This window comes from Periplaneta americana, chromosome 3 (assembly GCF_040183065.1).
Source record: "Periplaneta americana isolate PAMFEO1 chromosome 3, P.americana_PAMFEO1_priV1, whole genome shotgun sequence".
Lineage (NCBI taxonomy): Eukaryota > Metazoa > Arthropoda > Insecta > Blattodea > Blattidae > Periplaneta > Periplaneta americana.
This window is the reverse complement of record NC_091119.1, coordinates 14598673-14618011: the sequence shown is the minus strand read 5'-3', so window position 1 is coordinate 14618011 and position 19339 is coordinate 14598673. Positions and strand designations below refer to the sequence as shown.

Below are 19339 nucleotides of genomic sequence, written 5' to 3'. Positions count from 1 at the left end.
TGGTGCTTCTTAGCACAATACACAGCGCTGAGATGGTCGTCATCAAGGATGATTTGAAGCCGAAAATGGTGGGAAGAGTCGACAAGGTAGACCAGCACTTGGCAGCTTATCCTGTCCCGCGAAATAGTGGAAAGCGATATTATGAAAATATTTTCTTTCATCTTCTCGAGTTGCCCCTGTGGAATTCCTACGTTTTGTATACGATATCTGAAGGCAGGAAGACACCCTTGGACTATCGAATGGTGGTAATTCGTAAGATTTTCGAAAAATACACCCCGAATGTCTTATCACTCAAGGCAAGATGGCCAGGAAAATCGCCCAACCCACTTCGGCTTACAGGTAGACATTCTCCAGGAGTTATACCACGGACTCTGAAGGAGAGTGTAGTATTGCGAGAGACTCAAAATACAAACAAATTCGACACTTGCAGATACTACTGTCCGGAATGCAACGTGCCACTGTGCGTAATACCCTGCTTTCGAGTCTATCACACGACAAGCAACATTTAACGCCTTGATAACAGCACTGATATTGTACCTCATAAATTAATCCATGAAAAAACATAAGTTGGTAAATAGTTCAGGAGAAAATCAAAGTGGGACAACTACCAGAGCTGGAATCAAGGTGCACGAGATAACTCGGGATAATAATTCAGGTATGAATGTATGTCTATTTCATAGTGATTTTTTAGGTATGTAAGAAAATTAGTGTTGTACAATGATTCTTTAATATTAAATGACCTCTTTACTAAAAAAAAAAAAAAAGTGATACTTTTTTTTTCACAAAATTGGTAAAATATATAGTAAGGGAAGAGGTTAAGCGGAATCTAAAATTTGTTTTAGTCCTTGGCCCACGTTTTTTAAGTTAGAACAAAATCTATTTTACTGCCTTACTCCTAAAAGAGCGTCGACCTGGTTGGCGAGTTGGTATAGCGCTGGCCTTCTATGCCCAAGGTTGCGGGTTCGATCCCGGGCCAGGTCGATGGCATTTAAGTGTGCTTAAATGCGACAGGCTCATGTCATTAGATTTACTGGCATGTAAAAGAACTCCTGCGGGACAAAATTCCGGCACATCCGGCGACGCTGATATAACCTCTGCAGTTGCGAGCGTCGTTAAATAAAACATAACTTTTCATAACCTAAAAGAGCACAGAATAAGATGTGAAAAAGTTTTTTTTTTTTTTTGTACGATAGTGTGTTTTTTTGTCGTTGCAGCAAACGACCGCCACTATAGGGATATCCCGAACTAGCACCAACAGATAGCGCACGTGTACTTCGAGGGATGCGCTTTGCGTGTGCATTTGTTTTTCGGTATATAAACATTGAGGAAATACGTACTGTATTAATATATTAAATACTCTTAAAAATAACTAAAAATGGCAAATTTTTGTTATGTTCCTATATGTAAAAACCAGGGAAAGCTTTTTGTCTTCAATCAGGTCCCGAAATATACTGAATATATGCTTTAAATCTTAAAAAATACAACTAATTAAATTGCGCCTCGGAAGTTAAACAAAAGTAACTACTTCAAGTACGGAATACATTTGTTGACTACAGTTTCGTTTTGGAAGAGGAAAAAGAAAAATTAATAAAAACATATGCAACCTCGACAGCGAGCTATGTTAGCTTAGATTATATGCAGTAGTTGTAGGAGTCTCCAAAAGTTTACGCCTGCAGTAAACTCTCGATAAACTGGGACGTTTATTATCCAGGACGATCTGTAGTGAAATCCATTTCGTGAATAATGTTTTAATGTACTGTAAACTAATTATTAAAACCATGTTTTAACTTCAAATTTTAAAAATGATCCTACATAGTATTCAAAACTGCCTGTCTTTAACCTACAAAACGCACGACTAATCGTGATACTACTGCGATCATATTATATCATCCTATTAAAAGTTGCATTTGATCTTTCTGCAACTACACAAAAAATACAAGGAATTCAATCTCGATAGTCCCTTCTCTATAAAAAAATTCGCATTGGTGGCTGCATATCCTGATTTTAGCGTATGGTACTTAAATATTATGATTAAAGAGGGCAATATTCACCTTCGACATAGTTCCTATTTTTTTTATTCGTGCACCTCGTTCTCAAAGTTCTCGTTTAGGTTCATGAACATTCAATTTACTCGTATCTATATTCTGCATACTGTATTTTTCCCCACCCATCTCGGGGAATCGCTCAATATTATACAGGTTTACGAATTACGTTATTATTTATTGTAAATTAAACTAAATTATGAGGTAAGAAAATGTTAAATTATATTAAATTATACTAGGTTATACAAAATAATTGTAAATATAATTTTGACAAGCACAGAAAACCAACAGGCGGGAAAACGTAATCAACTGTGGCATATGACATAACATAGCCCTACAACATGTTGCGCCTCATGGAACGTTCCTGCCATCTAACGGTAAAACTTCACATAAGATATCCCTATTGGAAGTTGATTTTACTGAATTCAGAGTTGCCAGCTTAAAGAAGTATGTTGAAATATCACAAATAATTGCTCAGTGTTGTAATTAAAACTACTCCTGCCATCTGCCGACACCTATGACAAACTTCGTGTTGAGATATTTGTTTTATTTTTTCTTTTTACATATTTTTATCGCAGACCGTAATATTCATATTCATATTCATATTTTTTATTTGCCTGAAGGTACATTACTACAAGAGGCCTCGTCAATGTACATAATATAAAATACAATGTGTCAATATTAAAAAGATTAAAAACTAAAAAGTAATAAAATTTAACTAAAATATTACAGCATTTTCAAAAAATTCATTCATATTATAAAAAGGATTATTTTGTAGCCATCTCTTAATCTGAAGTTTGAATTGTCTCTCATTATGTGCCTATATATTTGTAGGTAACTTATTACATACTTTTATTGCAGTAATTTCATAGCTAGATTCTGTTTTTTTGCAACCTGACAAATGGTACGTTTAATTGATCAGTATTTCTGGTTTCATAGCGATGCAGATCTTCTATAATCGTATAATTAGTAATATTCTTGTTTACATACATTAAAAGTTTAAAAATATATAGATTGCAGACTGTCATAATCTTTTCATTTTTGAAAAGAGATCTACATGATAGTCTGGGTGGTGACATTGTTAAAATGCGAACTGCCTTTTTCTGAAATAACACAATATTTGGAAGATCATAACTATTTCCATACAAAAGTAATGCAGATCAAATAATACTTTCAAACTTATTTTACATAATGTTTGGGAATCTTGTACATGAGACTTCTCAAGAGATAAATTACTCTAGAAATTCTTTTACATACGTAATGAACGTAATAATAGCTATCACTATTATCATTATTGCGTCACAGGTTCGTTTCCATAGATAATCCACATTTCGTTATTTTTTCACCAAATTGCAAGTCACATAATTTGTTTCTCCCAGAAACATAAAATTTCCGTTAAGAAGGAAACATGCCTGTTTCACTTCTCGATTTCAACTTCACCGCAATCAAAATGACATAGCAAGGATTACTTAGTCTATTCGTCTAGGACTATAAATTTTGAAAATGTCGCCGACGAAACATCAGTAGTGTTCACAGAGCATAAGGATTTTGACATCTTTCTCACCATTGTCAAAATGTCCAACCTGTATTACTCGAAGCTGTGGCAGGAGACGGAGCGATTGCTGGATCGAACTCTGGAATACGATCTGCCTCTTCAGACAACTGAAACCAGGATAAAGGAATCTGCCGACGCCCAAGCTACCGTGTTCACACTGTACCTCAAGTACATTGAGCTGATTAGGAACCTGGACCAATGCTACGATCAGATAGTACAACCCCAGAAGCGACCAATGATCAGGAAACTCCTGGAGATGTGTCTCGGTGAGCTGGTATTCAGTGACGTTGTGTCACCTTTTAATCGACGATGTTCCTCGTATTAAGGGAGGGCCAGTTACCTTTCTTCATTTCATTTCGTTTCATTTATTGTATTGCATAGAACTTACATTAGCATTGAAGCTTTAGGGGAGAGTTGGGTAGTATCGGACTTCGGATAATATCGGACAGTGCGTTTCTTTCATCTACCACCAGATGGTAGTACCTGAATAACAGGGTTACGTTTCTGTGATGTCGCATACAGAAACGTAACCATGTTATTCAGGTACTACCATCTGGTGGTAGATGAAAGAAACGCACTGTCCGATATTACCCGATGTCCTATACTACCAAACTCTCCCCTAAGATATGGAATAAGTAAAAATTTTACAAGATTACAATTTTTTTTTTTTTTGTGAGATGAAGTGAGGTGAGACCGAGGATTCGCCATAGAGTGCCTGGCATTTGTCTTATGGTTGAGAAAATCTCGGAAAAAATCCAACCAGGCAATCAGATCAAACGGGGATCTAACCCAAGCCCGAGCGCAGCTCCGGATCAACAGGTTAGCGAGTCTGCCGACTGAGCTACGATGGTTGCTGTAAAGTAAAAAATATTACTTCTGAGAAAAAGACATATACAGGGTGTTTCCGAGGTGGTGTTACAAACTTTCAGGGATGATGGCGAAGGGCACATGTATCAATTTGAGGTAAGGAACCCTGGTCCGGAAATGACCGAGTCGAGAGTTACAAGCAAGAATAGTTGTGTAGAAATGAAATTATTTTATTCCTCTGTACACCTTATTTATGTATATTTATCTGTACATCTTACACATACTGTATTCATCTCACGTTGTTTACTTTGTCTACTCACAGTATTCCTTTCAGTGAGTTTGAGGGAAGGGGACAGGAAACTACACTAAAGCAATGCAGATAATGTAATGTCTAACGGACATGGTCGGTCCTGATATGCACGTCTGTAGACAGCAGTGTATGTGTACAAGTTGCAGTGTCCAGTCGATCACTCCTAGTGAAATGGAGGATCACGAGAGTGGAATAAGCAGACCTGATTTTCGAATACGGATGAGACAATGGGAACAGTAGACAAGCTCACAGATTGTATCGGGCCAAGTACCCACGTAGGAGACATCCGGCCCATACCATCTTTCCACTACTGTTCCAAAAGTTAAGGGAAGGAGGGCACGTGGTGCGAAATTACAATTCCATTTCCACACAACTATTTTTGCTTATAACTTTTGACTCAGTCATTTCCGGACCAGGGTTTCTTATCTCAAATTGATACATGTGCCCTTCGCTATCATCCCTGAAAGTTTGTAACACCACCTCGGAAACACCGTGTATAATGTACATAACTTAATGAATGTGTATAAACTTAGAATTGAAAAATGAATTACACATAAAGAGAAACGACTTACTAAAAATAATATTGTGAGGATTCAATTATGTTAAGGGCTTTCAAAACGTCATTTTTTCAGAGATAATATTTTTTACTTAATGTGTTTTGATTGTAAGCCGACGAGCTAATAATTAGTATAGTTTGAAGAGTGGAGTCTAACATATTTATTTTTTTCTCCATTTAAAAAAGCACTATTAAAAAATCTTCTCTGTAAGCTTGGCTACAACTTGTGAGTTGCCGCAAAAGGCACGTGAGGTAATGGAATTGATTCTCCCCTTCTTTCACTTCATTATGCTACTCGTTTCTGCAATGTTTTTACTGTTAAATGTTTTTATTATTGTCATATAATTATAATCTTTCTTTTAGTTTACAGATATTTTACGGGCACACTTCACTAAAAATGACAACCTTTTTCGTAATAATTTTTTCAACCAAGTTTTGAACGCATGTTTACTACGTAAAGGACTAACAAAATCAAAATTTTGAACTCACAAATGATTTTGGCTTTTTATTTTTCTATTATCGGACTTGAAAGCAATATTCATTGGAATTATCCATTAACAAAACAAAAATAATGGCCTTTTGTGGTAAATACCCAATAACCAAGCAAAATTTGTTTAAATAATACAATTTTGGAAAGAGTTAATAAGTTTAATCATTTAGGATATAAACTTTCTTTTGTTGAAAATTTGCATTTATCAGAGAAAATTGTAAAATTCAACAAAACAATGGGCATCATTAATAGAGTTTTTAAACCTTCATTAGTACAAAAATAAACTCGTACTCGTCTTTATCAAATAATAGCTCGACCAGTCTTATGTTATGGGAGTGAAGCAGGACAAAATATGAAAGCACACTAACAGCTAGCGAGATGAGATTCATGCGCCGAACAGCTGGCTACACTAAATGGGATCGAAAGAAAAATGAAGATATCCTTCAAGAACTTAATGTGTCATCAATACTGGACTATATCTCCAGATATCAGTTAAACTGCAAGGAACACGTCTCAAGAATGGTTTCATCCAGGATCCCTAAGGCAGTAATGAAGTATTGTCCAAATGGTAAACGGTCACTTGGTCGACCTATGAAAAGATGACAAGAAAATCGCTTTTTCAGGCCGTAACAGTTCTTTTGGGACTAGTACTTGACAGGATGATGATGATGATGATGATGATGTTGATGATGATGATTTTTCTATTATTTTTAGAAATAATTTCAAACCCAAGTTTTCAGTAGAAAATCCCAATTTTTTAACTTATTTTTTGTCACTTTCACAAGACATAGAGACATATTTCTATGCATTCATTTTATGAAATATCTCATTTATTCTCTTAAGAAAAGTTTAAATTAAAAAAAATATATATTTCCTATAATTCACGAAAAAAAAAAATTAATGAAATAAAGTACCAGAATTTCTCACAAAATAAATTCATAGAAATAAGCAGCTATCTCATAAATAGTTGCAGTAAAAATTTCATTCAGATTAATATTTTACGTGAGAAAAATCAATATACGGAAAAATATATTTGAAACTAAAATGAGTACTTATTTACTTACTGGATTTTAAGGAACCCGCAGGTTCATTGCCGCCCTCACATAAGCCCGCCATTGGTCCCTATCCTGAGCAAGATCAATCCAGTCTCTATCATCATATCCCACCTCCCTCAAATCCATTTTAATATTATCTTCCCGTCTTTGTCTCGGCCTCCCCAAAGGTCTTTTTCCCTCCGGCCTCCCAACTAACACTCTAGATGCATTTGTGGATTCGCCCATACGTGCTACATGCCCTGCCCATCTCAAACGTCTGGATTTAATGTTCCTAATTAAGTCAGGTGAAGAATACAATGCGTGCAGTTCTGTGTTGTGTAACTTTCTCCATTCTCCTGTAAACTAAAATGAGTATTTATGATGTAAATTAAAATTCTCCTCCACTGCATTCATCTATAACTTCAGGGAGCCCACTTAAAAAAAAAGTTACTAGTTGAATTTTCATTTGTTCTGATCTCGTGTCCATAATATTGTGTACGAAGACAAAGCTGACATTAGACCTAACTAAAATTTAAGTCTTTTTAGTACGCTCGTGTATTCTATTACGCAATTAATAGGGACCTAGGGTAATTTATACTACTAATTTGATACATCGTTCCAATGTGCGTGACGAAGGAATACGATTTCGGTATTGTTTTACGTCATCAACATAATCGTTATCATATTCATACCGCAGACTCTCTTGTTTCAGTCCATTTCCAAAATCGCTTCTGCTTAATGACACTATGCGGAAATCTATAGACGGTGACACCCTGTGGGGAAAACTGTAATGTAATCTGACACTAGAGTCATCTGACGTTAATTATCATAATTAAAAACGCTTTTCCTCAGGGCACTGTATTCATCTCTAAATTACAAATAGGCCTACATGAAAATAACAACAGTAATTTGGCTTAACCGAACTCAAATTGTGTATGTTAGTTATCTGAATGAAGAATATAGCGTTTTAGAATTATTTGAAAAATTTGTGATGTATATAGGCCAGTCTTACTGTAAAATTTAACTTTGGCCGGGTCTAGCTTCTGGATTTCATGTATTTTCGCGGGTTTTGAGGTTGCATTTGAAAAGCTGTAACTGAGGCACAAATTCTTCTGGTCTCGTGGCCTGGCCAATTTTCACTTCTCCCATTCATAGACCGGTCTCAAGAGTGAGATGGGATGAGAGTGGAGTTGTGACTCGTCTTCCTAAATAAGCAACGAGCAGACCAAGGTGTGGGGTCTCCCCAATCAATTCAGCGGTCCTGAAATATCAGCGTCAGGTGTTCACGCTCATTGAGGAAAAAATGTGCTGGTGTGCCATCATGCATGAACCACATCTGTAGTCTTTGCTGAAATGGCACATACTCCAGCAAGGTAGGCAATACGTTAATAAGAAAATCCTGATAACGAGCCCCAGTTAATCTATATGGTAGCACGTATGGTCCTTAATCTAACGCCAAAACGCCTGCCCATACATTGATTGAGAATCTGTGCTGATGCCTTGTTTCTTCAACTACATGGGATTTTCATGAGCTCATATTACAACACAAAATTCACAACACCAACTCTGCTGAACCCCTCTCATATCCGCAACCAGACTTTTGTTTTCAGTATTCCTTGCAACGTATCATTATTCCATGCCAGGGGTGTCAACTGCGGTATGATTATCTGGTAGTATGCTGTATTGTAGGGCAGAAATATGCACTAAGGTACACGTACCAAATAACGCCACCTTAACACTTAAGTCACTGTTGCTCTGGAAATAAGTTATGTACAAACACAAAAATTATGACAATGGAACTTTAATCTTATCTTTAGAAAATAGCACAATGAAAATGGTGATATTATATACTGGAGAAGAAATACAATTCAAATAGGAAAACTTTGTATAGTGGAGTTATTAGGAACAGCTTGTCCAATTAATGTCACCTATTTTATAGTAACCTATACACTTATAATTATTAATGAATTATTTTTCCTAAGAAACACAAATTGAACTAAACAACTGTATTCGAGTTTCTGTTAATAAAAGATACAAAATAACTAATGAAATATTCTTGATCTGAAGCTGAAACACTTAATGGATTAGGAAAATATGTTTTCCGGCAACTCCTGTCTTTTAAAAAAGAGACAACAAGACACGTAAAAAGTTGTAAACACAAAAGCATTAACCTTAGTTAAATATGAATGTTCTCCACAAACAAAACAAAAAAAAAAAAATAATAACAATAAGAGTTTGATGAACAGTTGAACAGTGGCGTTAAAGCGCTACTGAGTACTTGATAACATTACATGTCTGTTTCTCTAATATTTTAAAATTTTATAGATTGTAATTACTTTCTCTGCATAGAAGAATGTTTAAGGATCACGAAAATATATAATTTGTTTAGTTATTATTTGCTCAACACACACAATAAAATATTGCCTCTTATCCTGATATAAGAACAGCCTTTCACTATCAACACAAAACAGCAAAATGGTGGAATATTAAGTCACTCGTAAATGTCAGCGGACAGCTAGTAACTCATTTCATCACTACATGGCAAGCGAATGCAGACTACAGTAGTGCACTACCGAAAACTTGTGTCGTTAACAAGAACTAATAGGGTGGCTTTAAAGATATAAATGGCGTTATTTGTTTCAGGGACCTTACCATGAATGGACGTCACATTAAGCACCTCCTATGAACAAGTGTTCAGATCTCAGAAAGTATGTGTTCTAGGACCCATGGTTATTAGACATTTTTCCTTATTTTGATGCATACTATCACCTCCAAAAAATATTGGATAATTTTTAACACCCTGTATGTAATACTACTTGATTCTTATATTATTAATTCTTCTTCTTCTTCTTCTTCTTCTTCTTCTTCTTCTTCTTCTCTTCATGGAGTAGGAGAGTCTCCTGTTCCGTCCTCAACTTTCCACCTTGTTCTTGGCCGACCAATATCTCTTCTTCCTCGTGGTTTATAATCCAACACCTGTTTCGGTAGTCGTTCCTATCCATTCTTCTTAAATGATTCGACCAACGAATTCTATATTCCTTTATTTTATCTATAATTGGGAGCAGGTTTAGTTCATTCTTTATGTCATCATTTCTATATCTATCCAATCTTGTACATCCTTTTACTCCTCTGAGAAATTTCATTTCCGCTGACTGGATTCTATTAATATCATTTTTCTTCAAGGTCCATGCTTCACATCCATATAAGAGAGATGGTATAGCCATTGTCTTATAAAATTTTATTTGCGTTTCTTTCCTTGTTTTCTTCTTTAGATTCTTGGCAATTGTGCCACATACAGCCTGGAAGCGTTGTGTTTTAATATTCACATCCTTATCATAATCATAAGTAATATCGCAACCTAGGTATTTAAAATGGCTCACCTGTTCTATAACAGTATTATTTATTATTATTTTACTTCTAACTTCTATATAACTGTCGACGGAGAAGGCACCCCTCCCGTTTGGGGAATTAAACGAGGATGCCAGTCCAGAGGCATTAAGATGGCAGCCCCATCACTGGACTAACCCATCAACAGGCTCGTAACCTGTTATGGGGACATTTTCATACTGACAATCCTCAACAAATGAAGCCGGACGGAAACAATTATTAATTTTAAATGTAATTTAATTCGTATGTTTTTTAATCCTATTTTGTTTCTTATTCATAATGTAATTGTATCTGACTTGTACATCCATTTATATGGTTGTATGCATTTATTTACACTGCAAGTGGGCAAGCACCCGGTGGCAGTGGTATATACAATATTAACAATACACAATAAAATGATAACCAATACACAATAAAATTTACAATACACAATACAATTTTACAACACATATACAATTTTACACACAATACAATAATAATACACAATACAATTTAACACAATAATAATAAAACATAAAATAAAATACCTAATTTTACAATACAACCTACATAATTATCTATAGGTCCTACGTAAGTTTCAATAGTCTTTCACTTTACTCTCATCTCATTCCCTGTAGTGGCACTATGACGCATTTCACTGACACTTTAGCACACATTTCACTGACACTCTGTAACTCATTTCACTGACACTATAGAACACATTTCATTGACGCTATAAATTATCACTGATCGGAACTGTTCACTGCACTGTAAAACCATAACTTCACTGACTCACCTCGCTTCACTGATACAACAGTTCAAATAAGTCAAATAATTACATCCTTATGCATACTTATAAACAGAACTACATTTAAACTAAACATTTCTAGTCTAAGGCCCTCTTACACGCTATTTTTAAATAATTTACAATTCAAACCAAGGAAGTAAACTCGTCAGCCTAGATAAATACATGTCACCTTAAAAAAATTAAATGTTGAATGTCACCTTAATTTTAATTTTCACTTTATATACAACTTTTTAAATTATTCTTGAATCTCCTTAAGGAAGGACAGCCCTCAAAGACCGCTGCAGGTAGGTCATTCCAATCATTTATAGTTCTATTTAAAAATGAGAATTTACCTACATCCGTTTTCTGTTTCCTACATTTGATTTTAAAATCATGATCGTTCCTACCATAGTACGTTGGCTTTTCTAACCGAGCCGTTATGTCTACCCATACTTTCTGACCTAGATGTGCTCTATACAATGATGTTATTCTAGTTTTCTTACGTCTGTTTTCCAAAGTTTCCCATTTAAGTTCTTTTATCGTATCATTTCCATCTTCTCTTTTACCTTTAACAAATTTAGCTGCCCTATACTGGATTCTTTCTAAGGAATTTATCTGGTATATTCTATAGGGATCCAAACATATAGTTCCGTATTCCATTATGTATGTTATGTATAGAATAAACAGTCAATCAATTCAATGAATTGTTAGTCCACTTTTCGGCCGTTAGTCCCTGCTATGGGAAAGGACATGAATCCTTATCTGTCGCGACACTAAGATTCATGATTGTTTATTCGATGTCAGGTCGGATGTTGGAGCTCAAGAACGAACTCGTGGATTTAGAACTGACTAACTTTAATTACAACGACGAGGTGTACATCCAGCTGAAGAAGACGCCCTGGGACGGGGAGATCGTAGTGCCTAAGTACTACGTCCGCGAGCGAGAGGCGGAAATCTCTCGACGGAAACAGCTGATGGCGCAGATATTCGAGAAGATGCAGGCTCCTCCATCCCCACCACTCGCAGGCTAGTGCCAATTTAATGTATTTGTATCAAAGACGGGTAACTTATAATCGTCGGAACTGTTAACACGGTGTCATTTATTTCTACTTTTCATTTACAAAGAAGAAAGTGGAAGTGACACATATTTTCTCATTAATTTTCGAGAAATTCGGCTCCTTTATCATATTGCAAATATGGTAACTACCGCTTATATAATATTTTATCTAACTACAGTATTACCCAAAAGGTATCCTTAAACGATGTTATTTAATATCCACCCCAATTAGGTCAACTTTCATTTCCTGTGTTATATACAAAAAAAAATTCTCTATTCAATAATTAAACCATTTAACTGCATTTATACAGAGCGTTCAATTTAAAAGACGACCCGCCGTACATCGGATGATATAAATTGCCTCCACTGAGACTGTTTACCTTTTTGTAAGTACGTAAATTGCCTCCTGTATACTAGAGGTATTTTATGTAAATTACCTCCCACTTGCCTAGGACATTGAATCTTCAAATCTGCCACTGATTGCGTTTCGCACTATATTACTTATTCATCCGCCGAAATGACGTCATTCCATAGAATACTTAAGAGTCTTTTCAACGCCCGCCATCCAAATATTTATCACTTTGTTGGAGTTCTTAAACGAATTTTTTGACCTGGGGAGTTAGTTTACCGTCTCCGCCGTACAAAGCATATATTGAAAATCATGTTCCTCCGTTTCAGTGGCGATTACTGTCTTTTGTTTGTCTTTTATTTCAAATATGAGCTGATAAAATTTAAGTTAAAATTGTTGTCTATTCCACATGCAAGTTGAGTAAATTCACTTATAGATACTGAATATGTATCAAATCGGACCATTAGTTTACGAGAAAATGTTGTAATAAACAGACAAAAGCATATCCAATATCACCTTTTGATATCAGACTTGCTGAAAACTCATATTACCGCGAACATTTCAAAATCGATTTTCTGCAGCATCGCAATACTTTCTCTAAGAAAATAAGCAGTGTTGAGATTCTTCAAATACCGATTTCGAAATTTCATTTCATTTCTAGAGTATCGTCAAGCAGCGTCCTTATTTTGTTCTTAGTGTTTGTTGTGTGCCTGTGCTTGCTTGTAGTCGGACAATTAGCCTAAGCGAAAGCCTGACGACGGTTTGCGAATCTGGCTTAATACCCGCGACTTATAACACGATTTTTCTTTGTATTTCTGTTTAGAAATTATTGTAGCTGAACATGTTAAACACGCCTTCATATTTCCACCCATTTTACAATACATGTACGTATATATGTTGCAAATCTAGCTTTCAGGTAAAGCTACCTGTGAATCAGACTTGAATAATTTCAAGGGAAAAATTGTTCCGAGGCCGGGTATCGATCCCGGGACCTCTTGCTGAATGCACCAGCGGTCTACCGACTGAGCTACCCAGGAACTCCACCCCTACACCGTCTCAATTTTTCCTCTTATATGCACACACTTTGAGTGGGCTGACGGGACGACAGAATCCCACATCGAGTGCACACAAACTCTGTGTGACTTTTAATTTGTTGTCAGCAAGTAAAGAAAGTACTGAAGTAAATCAACACATACTATGAAACAAGAATTGTATGTATCTGTGTTACCAATCGCCATTTACTTACACGGATATAAAAATTCGTTTTCTCAATTCAGTTCCTAGACTGATATACAGGGACATCATTTTACTTTTACTTCAATTTTTATTGTACCTGAATTTTTTAATGTACTTCACTCCCACCCCTTCCACTAATGAAGTTCAACCGTCCTCCACACAGATCCAGGACCGCATATACAGTCATATAGCCTTAAGGTCATAGTAAACAGTACGTTCCAAAAATATGTTCGCGTTTTCCAGTGACGAAAGAGCTTTCAATATTGAATCATTTTCGCACAGGTACTGTCGTCCATTTGCCAACGTCGTATCCCGGTTTCCCCACCAGCTTTTATTCGCCAGCTAGTGGCTGGGCTGTCTTAGTTCTTTTCTGAGAACATTAATTTCTGTTAGGAATTGGACGTCTACGTAATATTATACAACTGTTTAAAATAACTTAAATAAAAGGGTTTCGTTAAGTAATTAACTGTCACGTGATTTCCCCCTTTTCTACGACCCTACGACATAACCACTTGGACGGACAGTAGATAGCATGTCTGAGTAATTTTATCTTCTCGGATCAGGCAGAAGTGAAGATTGAATTTACAGTACATAAGGTATTCTTTTATAGAATAGGTACAGAATTATTTCAACATGAGTTACTAGTACGAAGAACGAAACTGGTAATTGGGGTTAGGTACAATAGTCTATAGTGCGATAATATGCACATTAGAACTGAAGCCTGTATCGAAATGAACGGCAACCATTAAAAAAAAGTGTTTAAATATCCATATTATGATTATTTTTCAATTTAACTTCATTCTCTATAGTGTACGCTAATGTGCTATAGACAATATAATATACTCTATATAATGAATACGTCCACATGGACAGCTCAGTTCGTGAGTAAAAACACATATTGTTAATACTGTACTGTATTTTGATTAAACAAAAACCTAATGAAAATGATTAAACTCAAAATCGCAATATTTCCTAGTTTACGTAAATGGATGAACTACTTTTCTTCCCTCCTATACCTAGTAAAGTGATTTGTTTGTATATTACGCCATATCATCGAACTCCAGTCGTGGAAGGGGGTAGCAAACGGCGTTGATGCAGAGATATAGGCAAGTTAATATTAAAAATGTTAGTAAAAATAAAATGATGTCCCTGTATAATTATATGAAAGAAGAACCTTCACCGAGATTCGAAGCGCTGATTCATGCACACAAATCCATCTCTCATGGAGAAAGCAGAATATGTTCGTATTTCCAACGTGGAGCCCAAACTTTGTGTTGATATTCAACCGCCTTTGTGAACTTACGGAAATAAAAATGCCTTGTACATATTATAGTCTGGGTTGCTCATTTCATCACAGCACCGCCATAAAATGTAAAGACGCCCTCAAGAAAAGCAGTGGTAAGCCAACTTCAGAGATACTAATATTTATGCATGAGTGGATGGGCTTTGCTTTAATACGAGACGTTTGTCGAAATCCAGTTAGACTGCATCTCCCTTTGGTACTTGCTACAGAAATAATCCCACAAATTATATTGCCTTCAGTCAACATTTAGTTGGCTGTCACATACTTAAAAACTATTATTACATGCGCTGAAGCTGTTTCTTTTATTCTTTAAGTGCCGTGGTTGTTATGACGACGAGAATGGCGCCATGTTGAATTTATAAACAAAACGCACAACGCGTCTAAGAGCTATTATACACTCACGAACTAAGTCAAGAGAATTTCTTGTCGAGCAGTTTCTGTTCATTGTGTATTATTTAATATTACTATTTGACTTTAAGCAGTAATCGAAACGATAATTTTGAAGTTCCATTGTATTTTAAAAACAGAATTATATAATAGTACATTATGCAACGAGCCTATAATGGTAGTAATTAAGACGCAAGTATGATTGCTGATGAAACGAGCGCAAGCGAGTTTCATAATTTTCATACGAGCGTCTTAATTATCATTATAGGCAAGTTTCATACGACTTTTTATGCTCGACCATATTTCTAACTTGAAAGTATTCAAAATTATGGTTATGTGCGAACTGATCTGAATTGTGAGATGTGCGCAGACGCGAAAGTATTGATTTTTTCCGAGGCCGAATTTCATTGACTTTTGCACAGAATAAGATGATTACTCTGGTATAACCTGAAAATTGATTTAGAATTGAAAAACGAGATGACAAATTGAATTTATTTGAATGTTATTTACAATTAACTCTAATTATTATAGTAACAGAACATAACCTTGTGCGACAGTATTGGATTTCCAGCCTCCGTGACTTTTCGCTAATTCTCTTTCGATTGAATATCCGAGAATAATCGATACTTGCCGTTTTATAACGGTACAAAGCTGACTTGTCATTGGCTGAACACCTGTAAGCTGACTTGTCATTGGCTGAACACCTGTACTTTAATGAGTAGGTGTACTTTAATGACATGCATTAAAGGACTGCTACCAGGTGTATAATTACTACATTTCGGCATGGTCGAGCATAAATTATATTAACCATCCCAAAGATAAATGTCTTTAAGTCCAGTTCTTTGGAGTTGTGGAATATTAACTTTTGACTCAGAAACGTCCATACTGCCAACTCCTAAAATTTTTATTGTTCCTTCTAAATCACTCTATATAGGGTGGAAGGTAAGGTAGTACATTAATTGACAGGAGCCATAGAACTCATTATAAATAAAAAAAAATTATAGGACTTACGGATAGTGAGAGAAAGCGCTGACGGCAATTGCAAGATGTTTCAACGCCGCGTAAGTAGTACCCCACATCCCATGCGGTCAGCGTCTTGAAGGGGGTGGGTTAAGTTCAACTACCTTTCACCGTGTATCTTGCAGCAGGTGAGGGAGGACGGCAGCAAACAAATGTACTGAGCTTCGGAGCAATACTTCGCGAGCTAATCTGGGGATAAATCTTGGCACAAAAATGACCTACGTAAATTCCGGATAGGGACGTAGCTGTTATTTGTTTATTTTGTGTAATTTAATGTCAGAAAATGTAAATTAATAACCCGAATGAACAAAATAGCTCGTGTCCGGGCGCAGTTCAACAATGAATACAGAATTATCAACTTACAATGCAATACACTAACAATTCAATACTAAATATGGCGTAATAATTTTAATGTAAGCAAGAAATACGTACAGCAATAACAAGAAATAATGTGAAAATCAGGAAATTATGTCCAATTAGTGAAAACACTTAGGATTGAAGTTTGAGTTACGATTAATGGAAAAAAAAACTGATGTAACTTTGTGAACAAGATGTAATAAGCACTAATTTTGGGCGTTAATATTGAAATAAAGAGTAATAAACTCTGTAAACCTCATTCCACTCACATCTCACAGGTACTGTTTAAAATGTCCACCATCAGCGTGCGTGCAGTTTTCACATCTTCTAGTCCAATTATGACGAACTCTGGCCAGTAGTTCTTCACTGTTCCGAATTTCTTCCGCGGCCTGGATCATGTCTAAGTACTCACGATTTGTGAACTCTGGCATCTCGTAGTTTTGAAATAAACTAAACTGTATCGCTGTACGTCCAACCGCACACTAATGCAATGTAAACATCATAACAACTGATGAGTTGAGAGTACTAGGCAAACTGTCTGCCGTCCGGACAGCGATGCCAGATTTTTAGACCTTCTGTACGTGACCCGACAATCAATGTTTCCAATGTTTCTTGAATCGATTAATTCGAAATCTGTGAATTTTCTAATTAAAATACTGCTGCAACGTGAACATAATAAACGTTCTCTTCATTGTTATACAAGAAATTAAACCTATTTTAAACAATATTCGTAAAATTCGCGATCGAAATGTCGGCATAAAAGTATTATTTCTTAAAAAACGAGCAAAATGGTACTATACTTCTTTATTCGTTATATTTCAAGGAATCACATCCTACAACTAATGTACTACCTTACTTTCCACTCTGTATAAAGCGAAAACTCTTAGTTCCGAGCTTTTACTTCATCTTATATCATTTTACTTAACGGTCAGCGCGTCTGGCCGCGAAACCAGGTGGCCCGGGTTCGAATCCTGGTTGGGGCAAATTACCTGGTTGAGGTTTTTTTCCGGGGTTTTCCCTCAACCCAATACGAGCAAATGCTGGGAAACTTTCAGTGCTGGATCCCGGACTCATTTCACCGGCATTATCACCTTCATTTCATTCAGACGCTAAATAACCTAGATGTTGATACAGCGTCGTAAAATAACCCAATTAAAAAAATCATTTTACTGACTAAATATTAACTCATTTCAGTTAGCTTGGCTAATATGAAAGCTCTGAAAAGTCAGAGTCATGGAACATGATGTCTTTAAACAATTATTTTCTGGGTCTTCTTTATTTTAAGGATTTTTTTTTTAATTTGCCTCCCAAAAACTACTTTACTTACTTACTTACTTACTTACAAATGGCTTTTAAGGAACCCGAAGGTTCATTGTCGCCCTCACATAAGCCCGCCAGTGGTCCCTATCCTGTGCAAGATTAATCCAGTCTCTATCATCATACCCCACCTCCCTCAAATCCATTTTAATATTATCCTCCCATCTACTTCTCGGCCTCCCTAAAGGTCTTTTTCCCTCCGGTCTCCCAACTAACACTCTATATGCATTTCTGGATTCGCCCATACGTGCTACATACCCTGCCCATCTCAAACGTCTGGATTTAATGTTCCTAATTATGTCAGGTGAAGAATATAATGCGTGCAGTTCTGTGTTGTGTAACTTTCTCCATTCTCCTGTAACTTCATCCCTCTTAGCCTCAAATATTTTCCTAAGCACCTTATTCTCAAACACCCTTAACCTATAAAAACTACTTTAGTATGCTAAATTAAATTCTTAATCAATTAAGAGAATATCGACCATTTCACGTCCAAAAAATTCAAGAAGTCAATGAGAAATATTGCGTATTATAATTCGAATATCTTTTCTATAATTTGTCCTTTCTTCAGATAATTTTATATTTTAAATTTATAGATGAAGTTGACAAATCAGAAGAAGAACAAGAAGGTATCGCGATAGAGAAAGAAGGAGAAGATTCGTCAAAGATAGAAGAAGAAGCTGTAGAATCAACGCAGAAGAATGTCGAAAAGGATCCAGAAGAGTTTTCTGAGAAGAAAATAGTGTTGCATACTGGCGGGAAGCCGACAGAAGAGGAAGAGCTCGCAACTCTGAGAGCAACGCTGCCGCCACCTTTTATAGACTTAACTCCCCAGAAGAGGCGGGAGATCAGGAGGGCCAAAGAGGAAGCTAGGGCTGAAGAAAGGGCAAGACTAGCTGCTGCTGAGAAGGAAGAGTGGACTGCAGAGATGAAGATGGCGGTGCTGGTCATACAGATCGCGGAGAGGGCCAGGCAAGCGCGGTATAAGTTTGCGGTGGCCAAAATTATAGCGGATCAGCGCGAGGAAACAAGAAGGCGGCAAGAAGGCCAGCCCAGACCTGAGGTGAAAGTTACGGTGGAGCAGAAAAATGAGGCGGCTGTTAAACTCCAAAGGGCTTGGATTACGCATCGTAATAAAGAAAAGGTGCGTGTGAACAGTAGAGTTTAAAAGACCCTAGACTTAACTATTTTAAGTAATAATTTCAGGGTACAATAAGTAGAGAGCGCATTTGGGGTTTGTAAACCCCAAGTTTGACTGCAACATCGATTATAGATATAACCTTGAACAGCAATAAAGCAATGCAGTGTACTGTCCTCATACAGCCAGAACCACAACGAATCTTGATGGTTGCACAGTCGTTTGAGCTAC

At 36.3% G+C, this 19339-nt stretch overlaps 1 protein-coding gene across 1 annotated transcript in view; it reads left to right on the top strand.

Annotated features, from left to right (window-relative positions):
• The first annotated feature begins 3616 nt into the window (after nt 1-3616).
• LOC138696242 (dynein regulatory complex protein 11-like) overlaps nt 3617-19339 on the top strand; it is a 47535-nt gene continuing 31812 nt past the window's right edge. Inside the window, exons 1-3 of the mRNA XM_069820926.1 lie at nt 3617-3863; nt 11752-11973; nt 18567-19114. Of these exons, the coding sequence (XP_069677027.1) occupies nt 3617-3863; nt 11752-11973; nt 18567-19114 (1017 nt within the window). The remainder of the gene's footprint in view (nt 3864-11751; nt 11974-18566; nt 19115-19339) is intronic.